This window comes from Leuciscus leuciscus (genome assembly GCF_965113295.1).
Source record: "Leuciscus leuciscus genome assembly, chromosome: 6".
NCBI classification, from domain to species: Eukaryota; Metazoa; Chordata; class Actinopteri; order Cypriniformes; family Leuciscidae; genus Leuciscus; species Leuciscus leuciscus.
In genome coordinates this window covers 36,216,554-36,235,336 of record NC_138730.1, presented here as the reverse complement: position 1 = coordinate 36,235,336, position 18,783 = coordinate 36,216,554, and the positions used below count along the sequence as shown (strand labels likewise).

Here is an 18,783-nt window from a genome sequence, read left to right as displayed (position 1 = left end):
GAGGGAGCAACCAGTGTACTGTACATAATATACCTTTTTTCAGTCCTGCCTTGTATCTTTTAGCTGGGCCATTGCCTGTAACTCTCCCCGCGACTACGAGTTTAAAAGTGCACTGCCTTATTTTGCATTGCGGATTTTCCGTGGGCCAAAAGGTGCGCTCTGAGGTGCCATCTACCCCCTCTTACCCGGGTGACAGAGGAATTGGACACTGTGTGCGCAAACCAGAAACTCTGTGCTCGGTGCTCTCCCGGTACTGTTCACCGTCCCTCTCCTGTTTCTCTTCTGCATAACTGCCTCCCTCCCTCTCAGTGCCTAATTAATGGCATTAATTATCTCCAATTAGCAGTGTGGTCTTGGCAGCCGTTTCTGTCCCCTCATTTCTTTTGTTTCACAGAGGTCTGTGACATAGTATTCTCCCTGTGGGGCTGTCACCGGCCTAATGAAAGGCTACAAGGCCTGGCTTTCACCTCTCTCTCTCTCTCTCTCTCTCTCTCTCTCTCTCTCTCTCTCTCTCTCTCTCTCTCTCTCTCTCTCTCTCTCTCTCTCTCTCTCTCTCTCTCTCTCTCTCTCTCTCTCTCTCTCTCTCTCTCTCTCTCTCTTGTTCTGTTAGAGTACTTCAGTATGTTAGCCTCATTAGTAGTAGTTCACAGTGCCTGAGTTAAGTTTGCCGAGATGGAATCTGCTGTGTGTTTTCCCATACAGGTGTTTATCTCCGTGTCTTATCTGTGGAAGGTGATAGCGAGTGGGTCAGTGCTCACTGGCATGTGAGGCTCATGTGAACGGACATGCTCGGGGACATTGGTGTGTTTGCGTTAAAACCGTTTCCAGGCCTGAACATAATGCTCTGATGAACGTGGTTTGGCTTCAGCTTTGGTTAACCTGCTGACACTAGTCCAATTATCACATTTTAAAGTAACATGTTAGCAACTGTTTTGATGAAGATTGTCTGTATGGGATGCATGTGCTTCCATCCAATAAAGGATGAGGATTGTATTTGTATTGACAAAAGTAAAAGTGGATGAGAATGATGTCTCTCTTAGCTTTAAGATATTTCAAAGGACGCCCGAAAGCTATGGGAATTTGATGGCTAGTTGTTGTTGGTAAAAAAGCTAAAATTACTCAATTTGATAAGGTTCATTCTCTACTGTTATTTCAAACCGATTAATTCGGTTAAGTGCCTCTCATTAATTTCACCCATCCTTTTTCTTCTTGCCATAGCGCTACACATATGACTTCTAGCTAAAAACAAACATTAAACAGGTTAAATTTTAGGATGGAAGCTGTTCTTTAGCACAGACAACCTATAGAAACTGGGTTTAGGCCCATAAAGTTCAGATGCATAGGACGGATGTTGAAGTTCTGGTACCTCTGTGCTTGGAGTTGCTTTAGTCAGTGGACTAGCCTCACGACCGACTTTCACTTCACTTTCCTTCACAGCTTCTTACACATGCACATCTCCCATTCGGTTAACGACACATCTGTCCTGTCCTCAGCTTGATTATGCATGCAGGTCTTTCCAGCTAATCTTTATAGACTCAACTCCAGCTGCACAGAAGAGTACAAGAGAGATGGGAACAGAGCGAAAGTGTGGAGAGAAACGCGAATGAGAGGAAAGCAAGGATATGGAAGCCACCAGAGAGAATGCCATCAGGAGAGAGTTGGAGAGGAGGAGATATGCAAAGGTTAAGGATGCTGGACTGAGCTGAAGGGTCTGATTCTCGCCTCCCACTTTGCCTGCTGAATCATTTTTAATAACTTGCACAGCTGCTTGGAGGTCTGTCCTCAAAGAAGAGACTATTTACAGCAGCCAGGCATTCAGGGATGCCACAGGTCCCGCTACTCGGCCCGATAACATTTATATATTTCAAGTTTTAATTGACTGAAGTTCAGCTTGAAATGCAAATGAATGAGAGAAGCAGCCTTGGTGATGTTTTTATTAAACATATTTTCTTGAGCTGTATGTTTGTGAGTGGCAGTGTGGTGTGTAGGAACTGTTTTGCAAAGAAACAATGCCCCAAAAAACGAGACCAAATAAATTTAATAAATAAAGCGTAGTGGTAAATAAAAAAAAATAAAAAAACTGATACCACCTTTTATAGTGTTGTTGTTGAAAATAACAAATACGAAGTTCTGGCATGAAACTCTAGATCAGGGTTCCTCAAACTCGGTCCTGGAGGGCCACTGTCCTGCACAGTTTAGCTCCAACCCTGATCAAACACACCTAGCTGTGAGTTTCTAGTGATCCTGAAGACATTGATTAGCTTGCTCAGGTGTGTTTGATCAGTGTTGGAGCTAAACTCTGCAGGACAGTGGCCCTCCAGGACCGAGTTTTAGGAACCCTGCTCTAGATGGTGCAGGCTAATAGGTCCTTTTAGGGCGCTTTCACACTGGCAGTTTAGTGCGGACCGGGGCACGGTTCGCATGAAAAATCGCTAATGTGAACGCTGTCATCGGACCCGGGTGCGCACTAGAGTACCGAACCCGAGACTACCTGGAGGAGGTGGTCTGAGCTCGGTTGCTCCCGAACCGTGGTGCGGTTCGCGTTAATGTGCAAGCAACACGGACTCGGGTGCGCGCTTGTTCAGGAAGTATAGTATCCCGCGCATGCGTATCACTGTCGATATCATTGTTTGATTGCGTTTGCGATGACGTAAGATCACTGCAAACGCACCTGGGTTCGATACAACTAATTGAGTGTGAAACCAGACCAACGCTGCGGGGGGCGCCGGGAACTAGCGCACTCGGGTTCGGACCGCAGCAAACGAACCCAGTGGAAAAACGCCCTAACTCACCTGTTCATAATCACATCATTATCTATAGGGCGCAGCTGATTGGTTCCTGCCATATCAGTAGCCAGCTCTCTGCTCAAACTTCAAATACTTGGGTAGCATTTGCCTTAGCAGTCCAGCACGTTTTCAGAAACCCTCCACCTTCCCCAGCTCAACCTGTATAGATCTGCTACGGGTAATTCATGTACGCTATATTGTACAGCAAATAAAAAAATAAAAGCAGCAGCATAGCAGATCTATTCCGCCAAGACCAAACATACAACATTGTCATACCCATTACCATGCCAATTACTCTGAGAGTTGTCATGACAGAACATCATTTCTGTTACATATCCCCACCCTATTTACGTGCCACCTTAAACTATTGCAGTATTTTACCTCCCTATACTGTATGTCCAAAATTAATATTTAAAGTTCTCACTATGAACATTTTGGGGGAAAGAAGATGGAGCCACCATTCCGAGCAAGATTGTGAGAAAGTAAAACTATAAACTATTTGCATATTTTTAAACAAGGTTGAGTAGAATATATATTTCTACTCAACCTTGTTTAAAAACATGCAAATATCCTCACCATGCTAAGGTAATTTATTTTATATGTATATGGTAGTCACACAATTTCATTCTGATACTCTTGGCATACTGTGGTACACTCACAGTACTTTTTAGTATGAGCCACGTGTGTCTATTTTCTCAAGCTATGCGAACTGGGTGTCGAATATTAGTTTTGCAACTGGTGTTGAGATGTAAACCCCAAGTGTTTATGCGAGCATTGCTCGAGTGGTTTGTTTACTTGTGCAGCGGGTATTGAGTACCGTGCTGAAGCGTAATACCCGAGAGAGCGTGTGTTGTGTATGTTTATGTTTACACGAGTACTGTTATTTAGTGGCTGGTGTAGAGGTGTGTATACCGAAATGAGCTGCTGTTTAATGGGTTTGATGAGATGGCAGTAATCAGTGAGCAACGAGACGAGCGCTGAAAAGCTTGGTCCCTCCCTTCTCACATGCATACACACACACATACACATGCACACGCTCTCCCTACTGGCGGATGATTGACGGCCTGAGGGTTTTAATGGCACTGTAGAGGGAGAGCTGAGGTCGGAGTTGTCATTGGCAACAAGACGAAGGCAGGCCTCTTTCTCCCCTCTTCCTCACTCTCTCTTTATGCACCTGAACAGAGCTGAATCTTACTCGCAGGACTGGGTTTTCTCTCTCTCTCTCTCTCTCTCTCACACACACACACACACACACACACACACACACACACACACACACACACACACACACACACACACACACACACACACACACACACACACACACACACACACACACACACACACACACACACACTGCAGTTCTGGTGTCCCTCCCCTCTGTCCGCAGTATACACAGTGCTTTGTGTGTGTTTAAGCGTGTGCATGTGTGTGTGAAGCCATATCTAGCCACCGCTCAGTCTCTCTCTCCTCGTAAAAGAGCTGGAGCCCGAGCGATAATACTCTCTGGTCGCCCGGGTTACGGTTCACCACACGCCCCCTTGCACCTGCTGTGTTAGCTGGGATTGGTTGGTTGGCGCGTGTGTGTGTGTGTGTGTGTGTGTATGGCACAGGGGGTGATGCTGTATAACAGCTCTATTAGTGTGCAACGGATCATCATTGATCCGTGATCCGTTCGGATCAAATATCTTCGGTTCGGCACTCACGTGATCCGCAGGATTGATTGATGAAAAAAAGTTGTGCGCATGTTCAGTCCACACACAGCGTGGTCATGGCGAGCGTTATGAACCGCAGAGAGCGTGACGCCTCATTCGCGCCGCAAAACCTCCAGACGTGCATAAACGCGTCTTTACATTGACTTCACATTGAAATCACTCGCGCCAGACGCTCTATTCGCGTTTGGTGTGAACGCAGCCATGTGGTGACGGCGAGAGAGAGAGAGAGAAAGAGTGCCTGCGAGTGCGAGCGAGCAAGGTAATCGTTGTCAAATATGTTTAAACTTAAATGAACTACACAAGTAGTTATGTCTCTTTGTATTAATTTGTCCTGTTATTGACATAGGCCTAATGCACGTCATTGACAAAATGCGCAACCAGATGTTCGAATAATTCGAATATGTGTTTTTTAGAGGGAATATTTCGAACGTCATTTTTGAGCAATTTTGACAGCCCTATATGACAGTGGAAACACATAAAGCATTGGTCCATGTTTAAAGGAAGGAGATGCCTTTTTATGTTGCACTTTAAGTTGTTTTTCATTAATTATGTTAAAAAGAAGATATTATGCCTTGTGCACTTTAAGTTTGATTTTATATATTTTAATTTAACAATTTAAAAGTGTTAATAAAGAAATAAAATAAAATTTTGCTGATCCGAAAAATGATCCGATCCGTGACTCTGATCCGAGAAACGATCCGACCCGTGAGTTTTTTGATCCGTTGCACCCCTAAGCTCTATAATAAGAGCCACAGATCTCAGGCGAAACAGGGAACCAGACCCTGTTCACAGACACTCACCTCCCTTGAGTATTGGATCAGTACCAGCCGCCAGATCACTATGTGTGTGTGTGTGTGTGTGTGTTTACAGGGTTGAGCAAACTCAATCTCAGTCCTTCTTCCTGCCTCATGAGTGTGTTTGCGTCAGGGCTTAAAAACCAGGGGAGGGGGATCAATCTGTTCACTCCGAGCAGAATCAGTATTTTAACGTTTCTGTTCTGTTCAAAATTCCTTCTGAAACATTACCGTTCCGAAAACGGTTTGATTTGAAAAAATACCGGTTAATAACACAATTTCTTTTTACCTTTTTTATTTACTTTATACAAGAGCTTAGATAAACCTCGTTAGGCCAATGAATCCTCAAACTGTTGGCAAAACCTCGTACAGTAGCTCCAACCCCCTCAGTCGTGAATGAAGTGCTTGAACGCATTTTGGAGACCGTCTCCGCTTGTTTGTAGTTCAAGGGTAAATAAAGAACTGCGTTTTCTTTATTTAAAAACAAGATGTTATTTGCCATCTAGTCGTAGCCAATACAGTCTGTGCATAGCGCTTTGTCTTTCATAATAAGAATTTTAATAAGATAACAATATATAAGATTTTGGCCAAATGTAAACTTTGTTACCAGTAAGTTGATTGTAATGCGATGCACTTGCTGCCTCACATGCGGTTCTAATGACTGACGAAACAAAACATTTCTACATTCACTGGTGAAAAACCTCTTAACTCCATTTGAGCTTGATTTTGGTAAATTGTTAATAATGACACATGCAAGTGCCTGACCATAATAAAGCCACAATACTAACTTGTTTAAAAAAAACAGTAGCAGTTCTACACTAACCTGCAATTTTCGCTGGTTTCAAAACACTTTTAAATGTAATTCTTTAAAGTTGTCATGAAATCAAAATTGACCCTATTTACTTTGTTAGCACATAATAGTCTTATGGTGAACAATTAATCCGTGCAATTTAATACACAGAAAAAAATTGTTTGTCGTGGTAATCTTTTATCAAAATCTGAAAAGTTACTTCTGGTCTGGAATGACTCCTTCTCTGATGACGTCAGTTTGACGGCTTGGGTTGAAAACGCTTAACCACTCCCCTCAAACCGTTAGTCTGCTATGAGCGAGAGATGGAGAGGAGGAGCGCTAAAGTAAAACCCTGCCCTCTATTCAATATTCCGTTTCTCTTGGAAATACTTCACAACACTGGAGAAAAGTCATTTGCAACTACCGGTTCATGGGGACTTCAGTGGTTGGTGACATCTCCTCAAAAAAACTCCTGAGATCCAACATTGCTATTGCGACTTACCTATGATGACTTGACAACTGGGCATGTCACTCACGTTGGATGCCTCAATGTCACATTTGCATAGAATTCATAATTGGTTCACTGCCAAATTAAAATGTTAAACCGAACGATAAAGTAATGTTATTTACCTGTTAATGGTAATTTCAAATAAGCATTTTTGTTCAGAACGATTAAACTTGATATCGTTTTCGTTTTTTATGTTCCTGTTCCTGTTCCTGTTCGTTTCCAGTTTTCGTTCCTTGAACCGGTTCAGAGCCCTGGTTTGCGTAGGTTGGGGCTGGATGATATAGCTAGGAAGATTATATCTTTTATAGGGGGGGGGTTAATAATCGAAATTTTAAAACGAAAAAAGTATCAAGATATAATCTTCCTAGCTATATCATCCAGCCCCAACCTACGCAAACCAGGGCTCTGAACCGGTTCAAGGAACGAAAACTGGAAACGAACAGGAACAGGAACAGGAACATAAAAAACGAAAACGATATCAAGTTTAATCGTTCTGAACAAAAATGCTTATTTGAAATTACCATTAACAGGTAAATAACATTACTTTATCGTTCGGTTTAACATTTTAATTTGGCAGTGAACCAATTATGAATTCTATGCAAATGTGACATTGAGGCATCCAACGTGAGTGACATGCCCAGTTGTCAAGTCATCATAGGTAAGTCGCAATAGCAATGTTGGATCTCAGGAGTTTTTTTGAGGAGATGTCACCAACCACTGAAGTCCCCATGAACCGGTAGTTGCAAATGACTTTTCTCCAGTGTTGTGAAGTATTTCCAAGAGAAACGGAATATTGAATAGAGGGCAGGGTTTTACTTTAGCGCTCCTCCTCTCCATCTCTCGCTCATAGCAGACTAACGGTTTGAGGGGAGTGGTTAAGCGTTTTCAACCCAAGCCGTCAAACTGACGTCATCAGAGAAGGAGTCATTCCAGACCAGAAGTAACTTTTCAGATTTTAAAAGCTTAAAAGCTTGGCATTCGTCACCTGAGAGAATTCTGGCAGTTTCACCGGAAGATCAAGTTATGATATTTTGAAAAAAAATGCCAAGATTAACAAATATTGTAAGAAATTAAACTTATGCATGGATGACTTGTTCACAATAAGATCAATAACGTTCATTTAGAAAATAAGTGAATTTTCCTTGCATGCCGACTTTAACATATTTGAGTGTTGATACAAACAAATGAGGGAATTATTTCATTCAGTTTTTAATTAAATCATTGAAAAGGACAGTTTGAGCTAATTCACAGAAATGAATCAATCTTGCCAGATCTAATGGCACTTTTTCTACTGCAGTTTAATGAATGCTGTCATGCTAGTGAGAAACAAGACAAGAAAGAATTGTGAAACTAATGACACATTCTTTATAAAACTTAATGGCCTAATAAAAAGCATTTTAAAATCATCATGATTTTAATTTAACTTAATTTTATATCGCCAGCAGCATAATTTTTTAAAAAATATTGAATATATTTCAGGGACATGTGCACTGCACTCAAACATTTTATGATTGAATCATAATTTGGAATCAATTCATTTAAATCAACTATTAAAATTATTTGAAATGCTTCATAAAAATGAATCGAACTCACCAACTTTAAAAAAATGTTTTTTTTTGCTACTTAAGTTTATGGTATATGACATCATCACAGTCTTGGCAATGTCTCATTTGCATGAGATGCACAACAAGGAGGAATGGTGAAAGAAGTCTAGGAAAACTTAATTGACAAATAAAAAGCACAATAAAGTCATCACAATGTTCCCTAATGTTATATCATGAGTATTTAATATATCATCCAGCCCTAGTGCGTGTGTGTTTCTGGAGTATATGGGAGGAGTCATGCTCGATAAGCTCCGCCCACTGACCCCAAGGTTTCTGTATGAGAGAGAGGCTGTGTGAGTTTGTGTATGTGTGTGAGGTCAGGGGTGGCGTGGCTGTTTGTACGACGACTGTAGAGAGGTTTGAGTTACAGCAGGGGGAGGGAGTGTGTGAGCCGACTGCCAGCTCTTGCTCTTTAATCCTCCCTCTCTTTCTCTTTTCCTACTTTCTCCTTTATCTTCCCCCTTTCACTCCTTGTTTAGTCTCTTTTTCTCTCGTTTTCACTCACACATACACAGACACACACAATGTGCCTCATCTCCTATCCTCTCTCTCTCTCTCTCTCTCTCTCTCTCTCTCTCTCTCTCTCTCTCTCTCTCTCTCTCTCTCTCTCTCTCTCGCTCTCTCTCGCTCTCTCTCGCTCTCTCTCGCTCTCTCTCGCTCTCTCTCTCTCTCTCTCCCTCTCTCTCTCTCTCTCTCTCTCTCTCTCTCTCTCTCTCTCTCTGGTAGAACAGGGCAGACTGGCAAACACACAAGCCCCCAGCAGCAGCAGCAGACTGTTAAAGAGGTTTGAGAGAGAGAGGGAACGGGGCCAGCGGAGGAAAGGGGCCCCAGTCTCTAAGTGTTCCACTAGCTCAGGAGATTCCACTTGAGGCTCCTCTCGCTCTGTTTGCTTGTTTTATGCCCCCTTTACAAGGGGAAGTATGTACACAGATACACAAGAGCTGTGCTGTAGTGCAGGCGTTTTTCTGATGCAAATTAACGTCTCGTGTTAACAACACACTCCGTGTTGAATGTGCAGGTTTACCGAGAGTGATCTTACTTGTGTATTAACTACACACTGATACTTACATTATGCTCTGTTTAAGAGCCGTGTAGTGAGGTTGTACAGCTAAAAGCTTTGTTTGCGGTAATTAGACAAACTCCAACATAGCAAATTTGGCCTATAATGTTTGTTTGTGGTCCGTGTTGTATTTTGTCTGCTTAACATGGTGTTAAAGTATTTGTTTGGTAAGACAGTTATAGATCGAGATGGCAAAAGAAACATTTAATTTCTTCTCCTACCATAAAATAATGGTAGAATCTAAAAGAAGATTAAGTAACTTGAATGATTTTCATTTTTATAAATTGTGCATTTAATATTTTTAACCAATATATAAAGACTTGACGGGACATGTTAGAGCTGCATGATTGATCATGTAAAGACCGCTATCTCGATTCAAGCACCCAGGCGATGTCATTCCTAAATTACAACGATTTGCCTGTGTCTATTAAAACTTTGACAAAAAGTGAATGAACATTTAAATCTGCGCTCGCATTGCCGCTTAGCCCGAGAAAACAGTTGTCATGTATAGGTACGAAACAGCTTCACAAACAGTCTTTTTAACCACACAGTATTGTTGTTTCTGTGTTAGAAATATTCATATTATCACAGAAGAACCGAGATAAACACTGATGTCTATGAAAGTGATCAAAATAGAGCAAATCCTTCTGAAAGTAACTTGATGCTTCAAATAATGATTGTATCAATTACAATGTTACACCAGTTGGTGGCGACAAGTGACTTAAAAATGTATGTCATTGAATCATTCATTAATTCAAGAGATTCGTTCAAAAACGCTGATTCACCCATTAATGAAATAAGTGAAGTATTTATGAGTGAGTCATTGAATCATACATTCAAACTATTAAAAAAATTAATAAAATCATTTAAATTAATTCAACATTTTAAATAGACTGCAGCAATTAAAATTACATTACCTCTAGTTATTTTGTTTAGTTGTCGCTTGTTTTTTTTAGAATCGTGGAAGAAATTGCGATCTCTATTTAAAAAAAAAAAAACAAAAAATCATGATTCTTTCTCAATTTATCCAGAATCGTGCAGCACTTTCCATAACACGAATTACCCAGATATCAGCATCAATCAAAGTAAAAGTAGTATTAGTGTAACATCAGTATTACATCAGGGTTGACTAATTCTATATCTCTATACTAACTTGTTCCCTCTTTCTGTTTCCCAGAGTGCAGCAGCAGCCCCCAGCCCCGTAATGGGCAACATGCCCCCCAACGACGGCATGCCAGGCGGACCCATGCCCCCTGGCTTCTTTCAGGTAAGCACAGCTGGTTTCATTCTCTTCCTTGCCTACTTTTCCATTCATCACCCTGTCACGCCTGCGCTCCATTCATTCATCCATTCATTCATTCCTTCATTCTCTCTCTGTCTGTGCGCGTGGGCTGCTGGTGGGTCTGTCTGTGGCTGTGGGCGGCTTGACAGCAGCCTGGAGCTCTGCTATCAGAATGAGATCATTCCCAACTTTGCCTTTTTCCACTCTGGAAAAAAAGTCCTCTACCATCCAATGGTAAGATGGAGGTTTAGAGCACTAAGTGTTAGTGGAAATAGCTGTAGTTTCATTTCTGGAGCTGTATTACTCTTCCTATCTCAAGTCTTTCAGATCCCAAATGGAAATCGCCATGGTTACTGAACGGATAAGATCTGGAGTTAGGATGTTTCTGTAATACGGCTCCCATAATGAATCGATGGGAACAGTTGCTGACTGATGATCAATCAACTGTGTTACAAAACATTTAACTGTGAGTGTGTGAGAGAGACTGAATGGGATGCCCACTTTTCATGTGCTTCTGAATGAGTTTTTCCTCTTTAACAAATTTTGTTGTTTCTTTCTTCCCTGCTAAGATCTTTCCTTCTCTTTCTTCATCATCCCTCCATCCATCTGCTCGCAGCTTTATTCATTCCATTCTGCAGGCCGTGTTGTGTTCATGAAGGTGTTAGACGCGATGTAGATTTTTTTTCTTGTTCTGAAGAAAGTGTGAGTGGTGTTCATCTAAGAAAACCGGCTCTTTCGTCTATGAAACATTGCTGCCATGATGCTATGGTGTTTCTCTGCAGTTGCTAAGGGTTTCTGAGTGTTTTAAACAGTTGCTAGGTGGTTACTTGCTGGTACAGGTCAACAAAACCCAAGTCTTTATGATATTATGTTCTCTAGATATATTCCCTCCTTCATTCTCGGATTATTTTTCTGCCCGTTTTATCGTCCACCAGAAGAAAAGTCACTCGATTTGAGTTAGCATTCGTGTCTGCAGTACAAACAGAAACAGTGCAGAAATGTTACTACTAGGGATGCATGATGTATTGGTACCATGTTATCGGCCAATAATAAAGTGTTTTATATCATTATTACCGGTAATATTTAATTGATTGGTTGATTTTGTATATACTTTTTTTTTTTTTTTTTTTTTTTTTTTGTCAAATACATTTTTATTGAAACAATAAAACAATTACACATTCCACAAGATTTTGGAAATTTAATTATGCTTGCTCATTTCCTTTATTTTTACATTTAGATTACATTTGGCATCACCTAAATGCTCACATAATGTTAATCTTCACTAATAATTTAATAACACTTAAATGTAATCTTTAGCAAATCTCAAAATAGACATCTATTTTCACACTGTACATTTATAATGTTACATTCACCTGTAGCATTTTAAAACTTGATTTTTTTTTTTGTTTTATTCGTACAAATTATTTGTCAAAATATTTTTTTTGATTTGTATAGAATTTTTATATTGCCCATTTGTCAGTTATAGGCCATAAGATGAAAATAATTAGTGACTTATTTGTAATAACCAGTATTTAAATATCGGTGCATCCAGAATAGTTAGTGGTTTGTTCAAATCCCTAATTCTCAGTGGGAGCACTAGTAATGGTGGTGCTAGTTATGAAATACTGAAAATCCTATTAACTTGCGTAAAAATTTCCTCTACTTGTCCTGAAGTGGAGATTTGGATATATTTTGTCAAAGAGCTTTTTTTCCTGTTTATTCCCATCTGTTTACATGAAACATTGAGTTCGCATAACAACACGCATACAAGCACGGACACACATATCCTCATAATCAAACATGCTTGTACACATCCACAGACCTTCCCATAATGCAGCGGGGGTGGTGGAGCGTTTGTTCAGTGATGGACAGGCCTGGCATTTGGCAGTGTTAGTGATAAGACAGAGTCGAGGGAGGAGACGCTTTCCACCGCTGTCTGGAATCTCCGCTGTATTGGGAGGGAAGGGTTGGGAGAGCTATATAGGGGAAAGGTTTGAGGAAAAGGAGGGAACGGAGAGGTGTGGAGGAGGTTTTTGGAGAAGCAGAGGAGTGCTATTTATATCAGATCAGCGCTGAGGGAGTGAGAGAAGAGGTGTGAGGTGTTCTCGTGTGTGTGTGTGTGTGCTGCTCCTGAGATCTGTTTCTAAAGCATCATTGAGAGAACAGGACTGTGTGGGTTTGGGTTCATTCATCTGTTTACTAGTGATGTACAATATAGAAATTTTAGTTCATACTAGAGATTGTTCTTGTTTTTGTTTTTTTTTGTTTTTTGTAATGGCAGATATCCGGTACAATAGCAGAGATTATTATCTTTACTATGGTATGTGTTGATTAAATAAAAATACTGCTACAAACTAGGATTTTATATGTTTCTGGTCAATTTAAGCATCAAACCAATATAATATACAATTCAAATCACTTTTACCAAAACGTACCAGGGTACTACAGTGATTTTTTTTTTTTTTCTTCTTCAGTGGTTTACCACAGTAATACCATGTTTTTTTTAGTTATGTACCATAGAGTATATTGGAATACCTTGTAAACTGACCTGAATCATTATTTTAAATTAAGATACTATAGTAACACTTTACAATAAGGTTTCATTTGTTAACATTAGTTAATGTATTAACTAACATGAACTAACCATGAGCAATTCATTTGTTACTGTATTTGTTTAACTGTTCATTGTTTGTTCCTGTTAGTTCACAGTGCATTTAGTGTTAACAAATAATGTATTAGTAAATGTTGAAATTAACATTAACAAAGATTAATAAATGCTGTAGAAGTGCAGTTCATTATTAGTTAGTTAACTAATGTAGTTAACTAATGAAACCTTACTGTAAAGTGCTCATTGAAAAAAATGCAGATATTTGCCAGTGTGATCACAGATATACTACACACCCCTGCTTTCATTATTTAGGAAGTCAGGTGGCAAGGAAGAGAAAGTGAATGGGTGTTACTCAAGGACCAAGATTGTTTAGCAGAGAAAGGCAGAGGCATTGAGCGGCAGAGTGAGCGCTATCACTGCTGTGTGTGATGAGGTGTAATGAACAGTCGTGACCTCAGCGCTACTACGAGTTAAAGAGGCCTTGAGCATCCCAAGACCCCTCTAATCCTTCCCTCAGACCCACTCTGAAAAAGGCAGGTGGCCAGGGAAAACACACATATGCTCACGTATTCCTGTTGTATCAGCGCATGGTTTCTGGGACAGTCAGTAGAGCAGCTCTCATGCCAGACCCTGCAGCGATCCACTCTCCCAGGGAGGTCAGAGACGGGTCACAGCTAAATCAGAAACCAAATCTTACAAAATCCAGCTCAAAAACTCCTTACCTCATGCATACTTTTATAAAACCTGCTTGTATCATTAAATTAATTGGTCACAGATAAATGTTGTCGCACGTCTTGTATGTTTCAGGCCTTTTATGTATACAAACAATAGAGGAAGGATAGAAATTATGAAGAAATTAGTGTGGAACTGTATTAAAAAATTTGGCCAGCTGCATTTGTGTACATTTAAAAATAAAGGTTCCAAAAGTGGGGGGTTTTTTCTTCCAGCGATGCCATATAATAATCAGTTTGGGTTCCCCAAAGAACCTTTCAGTGAGCAGTTCTTGAAAGAACCTTTATTTATTATTTTTTATACATTTTAATAATCTAAAGAACCTTTTTCCACTATAAAGCAATGGAAAGATTCCATGGATGTTAAAGGTTCTTCGTGGAACCATAGATGCCAATAAATAACCATTACTTTTAAGAGTGTGTAATCGCATGTATTCTAACCGCTAAGCCACAGCTCCGACTCTGAATGTGCTGTTTCATTCAGTGGTGTTATTTTCGTTGATGTGTGCGGGTCAGTGTTGTACCCTGGACAGATGTGTTGTTCTGTGGCTGTGGTGTGTGCGTGTGTGTGTGTGGCAGATTTCCGGTCGTGTTGGATGGATGGTTTCCTCAGCCCCTCTGAAACCAGCAGGAGGGCTTGTCTGAGGTCTGAGCACTGGCCAAAGGTCAAGAGGCGGTAATAAGTATGGGTCACAACCGCATACACAGACTGTACAGTGAAAAAAACCAATGAAACCACTGTGTCACTCTAAAAGTATTCTTTCATTTAGTCACTAAACTTAAGAGCCGATCTGTTGACATCAGTATTACTTGAAATGATTAGCATAGAAATGTATGTATCTGATTATTGTATATTTTTAATTCGAATAGTGAAGAGTTCAGTGCTCAGACAAATAAATATTGTTGTTCTGTGAGTTACGTGAACACCACTGAGAGGTTTGCTTTGTTAACACTGCCCCCGAGTGGTCGAGAAGAGCTATTGCAGCTGTCCTGCGGCCGTCATTCACAGTGTATGAATACTGTCAAACTAACTGCCCCTTTAGGGCCTGAGAATGGAGATTGAAGGGCTCTCTGTTGATAGCCATGCCAGTAAGTGGCAGGTTATTATCTTCTCAAAGGTGTCGGAAGTGATTTTTATATATCGCTGTTTTGAGATCCTTCCCCAATGAGGCAGAACTGCAGAGCGACTGTGATTGGCTGAACGCTCCTAATGTAGGTGCACAGGACCCATAATGCCATATGCTTCTCATTCGGCCTTGTTGTTCACGGGGAGAGAGGAATAGAAGCTAAGCTCCTTTGTTGTGTGTTAGTTATTAGTCACAAAGTCTCATGTTCCTTACAGAACCATTTTGGACTCGAGCTCAATGGCCTGTTGATCATTAATGAACACTAATGGATGCTCTGTGAAATAATTATAGAATGACTGAGCGGTTTAATGGGTTTTATGTGACGTTTCGTGGAAATATTTCTTCTGTACATACAGTACATGAACGCTGCTGGTCTATAAACTCATTTGATGTTTTCTGAAGATGTGTGCAAAACTCTGCATCATAGCCATCATATGAAAATAATTATCCGCTTATCAATGCATTGGATCTTTTTTTACATTGTCAACATGAGCTGAGTGTTTAACGTCCCACGATGCCTTGATTTGATGTTGAGGTTGTATGGTTGATGTTGAAATATGAATTTGAACACACTCATCACTTATACATCTGAAACACATTTTCTCTTCAAAATGATGAAGTGGGTCTAAAAAATCCTGCCATGTTTTGAAAACTTTCTGATGGAATAACTGCTTGTTTGATTTTCATAAACTGCTGTTTTTCATTGAAATCCACACACTAGCTTTGGGTTTCCCACCAGTATTTAGTGCCTAGTGAATGAGTGAGTGAGTTTGTGTCTTGTGTGTGTGTGTGTGTGTGTGTGTGTGTGTGTGTGTGTTTGTGTGTGTTTGTGTGTGTTTGTGTGTGTGTGTGTGTGTGTGTGTGTGTGTGTGTGTGTGTGTGTGTGTGTGTGTGTGTGTGTGTGTGAGTGTGTGTGAGGGCTTCGGCAGCAGCAGGCCTCACTGGAAGGCCGTCTGTGCATCTCTCATCTCCCTCTTCTCTCTTAAAGGGGCCTCCCGGCTCGCAGCCGTCACCACACGCACAGCCTCCCCCACACAATACCAGCAACCCCATGATGGGACCACACGGCCAGGTAAGACACACAGCAATCCTCACACACACACACACACACCGTGTCCTTGCTTGCACCCTCGATATACACACGGTCACACTTGCACACATGAGAACTGTTGGCGACGCTGGCATCAACTCGCTTGGGCAAGATGAACGGTGTAAATTACATGGTTATTTTTAATTCTCCGTTTTTTTTCCCCAAGTCCTCTTCTTGGAAACATTCACAGAAACACATTCTTTGAACCAACGTTGCAGAATTGTACTTAATTGTCCTCTGTATAGACTTTAGTCAGGGTTGACACCATTTTTAAAGGAATAGTTCATTTACACACCTTCATGTTTTTCTAAACCAGTATTACTGGTGGTATTGGAATGACTTGAGGGTGAGTAATTAATGACAGACTTTTAAATTCCGGGTAAACTATACCTTTAAGAGAGGAAGAACAAACAAGGACCATAAAAGTATGACAAAAGTGACTCTTGTGCTATATTTCAAGTCCTTTGAAGTTGCACAATAGATTTGTTTAAGAAAAAGATACAGCAATTAAGTTATTCCCTGAAAGTCTTGATATCCACCTAGTGTTGTTCATGAGAGAAGTACCGATGTCTGATTTGTGAACAAATGATTCTTTTGAATCTGATCTCTTCAGAGAATCAGTTGATCTGGTTCAAAACATTTTTATTTTTTTACAACTGAAAGAAAGGCTGTGAGGAATAGAAGTACAGTTCAATAGGTTGTACTGTTGTGTACAATACAAGTGGACAATAAAAATCTGGTAAACATGCAGTTGTGAAAGACTGTACATCCCTCACGTCCCATTTTCATTGGGCGTACACCCTAAAGTCCATTCCTCCTTTGTCTTCTCTTTCTTTTTTCTTTCTTTCTCCCTCTGTTTCTCTATATTGGGAGTGTGAAGTATCCTGTATACCTCCCACCCCCTCCATAGAGTCGACTCCCTGCGAACAGGATAAATAATTCAGTCTCCTCCTTGTTCTTGGAGATGGGCCTCCACTCCTGGGCCGCACCCCATCCCCCATCAATAGCACATTAATATTGTAGAGCCTCCCGCCACACAGCGCCCTCACAAACACACACACAAGCACACTGACTGCACAGAAACCAGAAGGACTGCGCGTGGATGTGCACTCACATGCGCACACCCACAAAATACAGCGAAACCTACACTTATCAGACACTTCCACTTCCTCGCTCCTGGAAAAAAAAACACACACACTGCATATTAGAGCACTACGGTTGTACAACATCTTCCTACAATGGTAAAATCACTCCAATTAGCTGTAAAAACACATGCACACACACAGTTGCAGCCTATCCCTCATCCGTTCAGCGCCGACATGTTTCAACAGAGCCCTAAAAGTTGGCGAGAGTCTCTCGGGAAGCTTCCCACAGGCCTTGACCACAGAAGTGGCATCGGGTTTCATCTCTAGACGCGCAGCCACACGACTCTAATGGTTTGTATGTCAGGAGACAGGCACGATACTGCCCTCGTTTGGGTTGTTGTGGTCACTTTCCTTCCTGACCAGATTTTCACTTGAGATGCGTCTAAGTGCAGCCGCTCGAGGTCTGACTTTGCCGATGCTTTACTATGCATTTGTCGAAACACCACAAGAGTGTATGTGTGTGCACGTTTAAAAGGCAGAATGGGAGCAGTCTGTGTTGACGGACAGAAGGAGAGATGTCAAATGTACATATTTGATGGCATCTTGCATTGGCTTCTGCTCTCCGTGCATCTGTCTGTCCATTCCATCTGCTATAGCCTGGCCTGCTGCACTCATTCATTCTGGTCTATACAATGCTCTCGCGTTCTCTTTGAATAGGGCAACATGTTGCTAATGAATCCTTTTTTCTCTTCTTCTTCTTCTAGCCTTTTATGTCTCCACGGTACCCTGGTGGACCACGGCCGTCTCTTCGCATGCCAAATCAGGTACGGAAAACATCATCACACGGGCAGTAGTTCTTCCATTTTTACACACGTCGTCAGGCTCACCACAATCAGGGAAAAACCTGGAAATGTTAGGATATTTTAATGGTCATTTAAAAGTCATGGGAATTTCTATTCCGAATCAATTTTTTTGTTGTTGTTTTTTATGTGTTTAAAAAAGTGTTGTTATTGTTTACTAAAACTAAAACCATTAAATTGTTTTCGATAATTGAAATAATTTTGTTTTAAATAAAATAAAAATAATAGACGAAAAACTTTGGCAACTAACTGAAATAAAGTAATAATAATTCAAATTTAATAAAGCTAAATAAAAATATAAAAAATAACAAAACCGAATTAAAACATTTAATTTAATTAAAACTGAAATACTTAATAGCTGATTAAAAATATGAATAAATACTATAATAGTAACATTATATAATAAACATTACTAAAATGACACAAATGTCATCGATATGTATTGGCCAGAATGTGGAAATCCTAACAGTGGTCGTTTCCAACAAACTTTTGCCTACAGAGCTATGGTATATTGATATATATATTGATATATTGATATATATATATATATATATATATATATATATATATATATACATATATATATATATATATATATATATATATATATATATATATATATATATATATATATATATATACATACATACATACATACATACATACATACATACATACATACATACATACATACATACATACATTTGGATACTATATACATTCATTTTATTCATTATACATTT

The 18,783-nt window shown here is 40.2% G+C and overlaps 1 protein-coding gene across 3 annotated transcripts in view; it reads left to right on the top strand.

Annotated features, from left to right (window-relative positions):
• The window catches only part of LOC309501488 (single-stranded DNA-binding protein 2), a 70,018-nt gene that overhangs the window by 40,962 nt on the left and 10,273 nt on the right, over nucleotides 1-18,783 (top strand). For 2 of the 3 annotated variants that reach the window (XM_082173636.1, XM_082173634.1), the window contains exons 5-7: nucleotides 10,435-10,524; nucleotides 15,994-16,077; nucleotides 17,945-18,004. In XM_082173636.1, the coding sequence (XP_082029762.1) occupies nucleotides 10,435-10,524; nucleotides 15,994-16,077; nucleotides 17,945-18,004 (234 nt within the window). The remainder of the gene's footprint in view (nucleotides 1-10,434; nucleotides 10,525-15,993; nucleotides 16,078-17,944; nucleotides 18,005-18,783) is intronic. The other variant, XM_082173635.1, reaches the window with a different exon arrangement.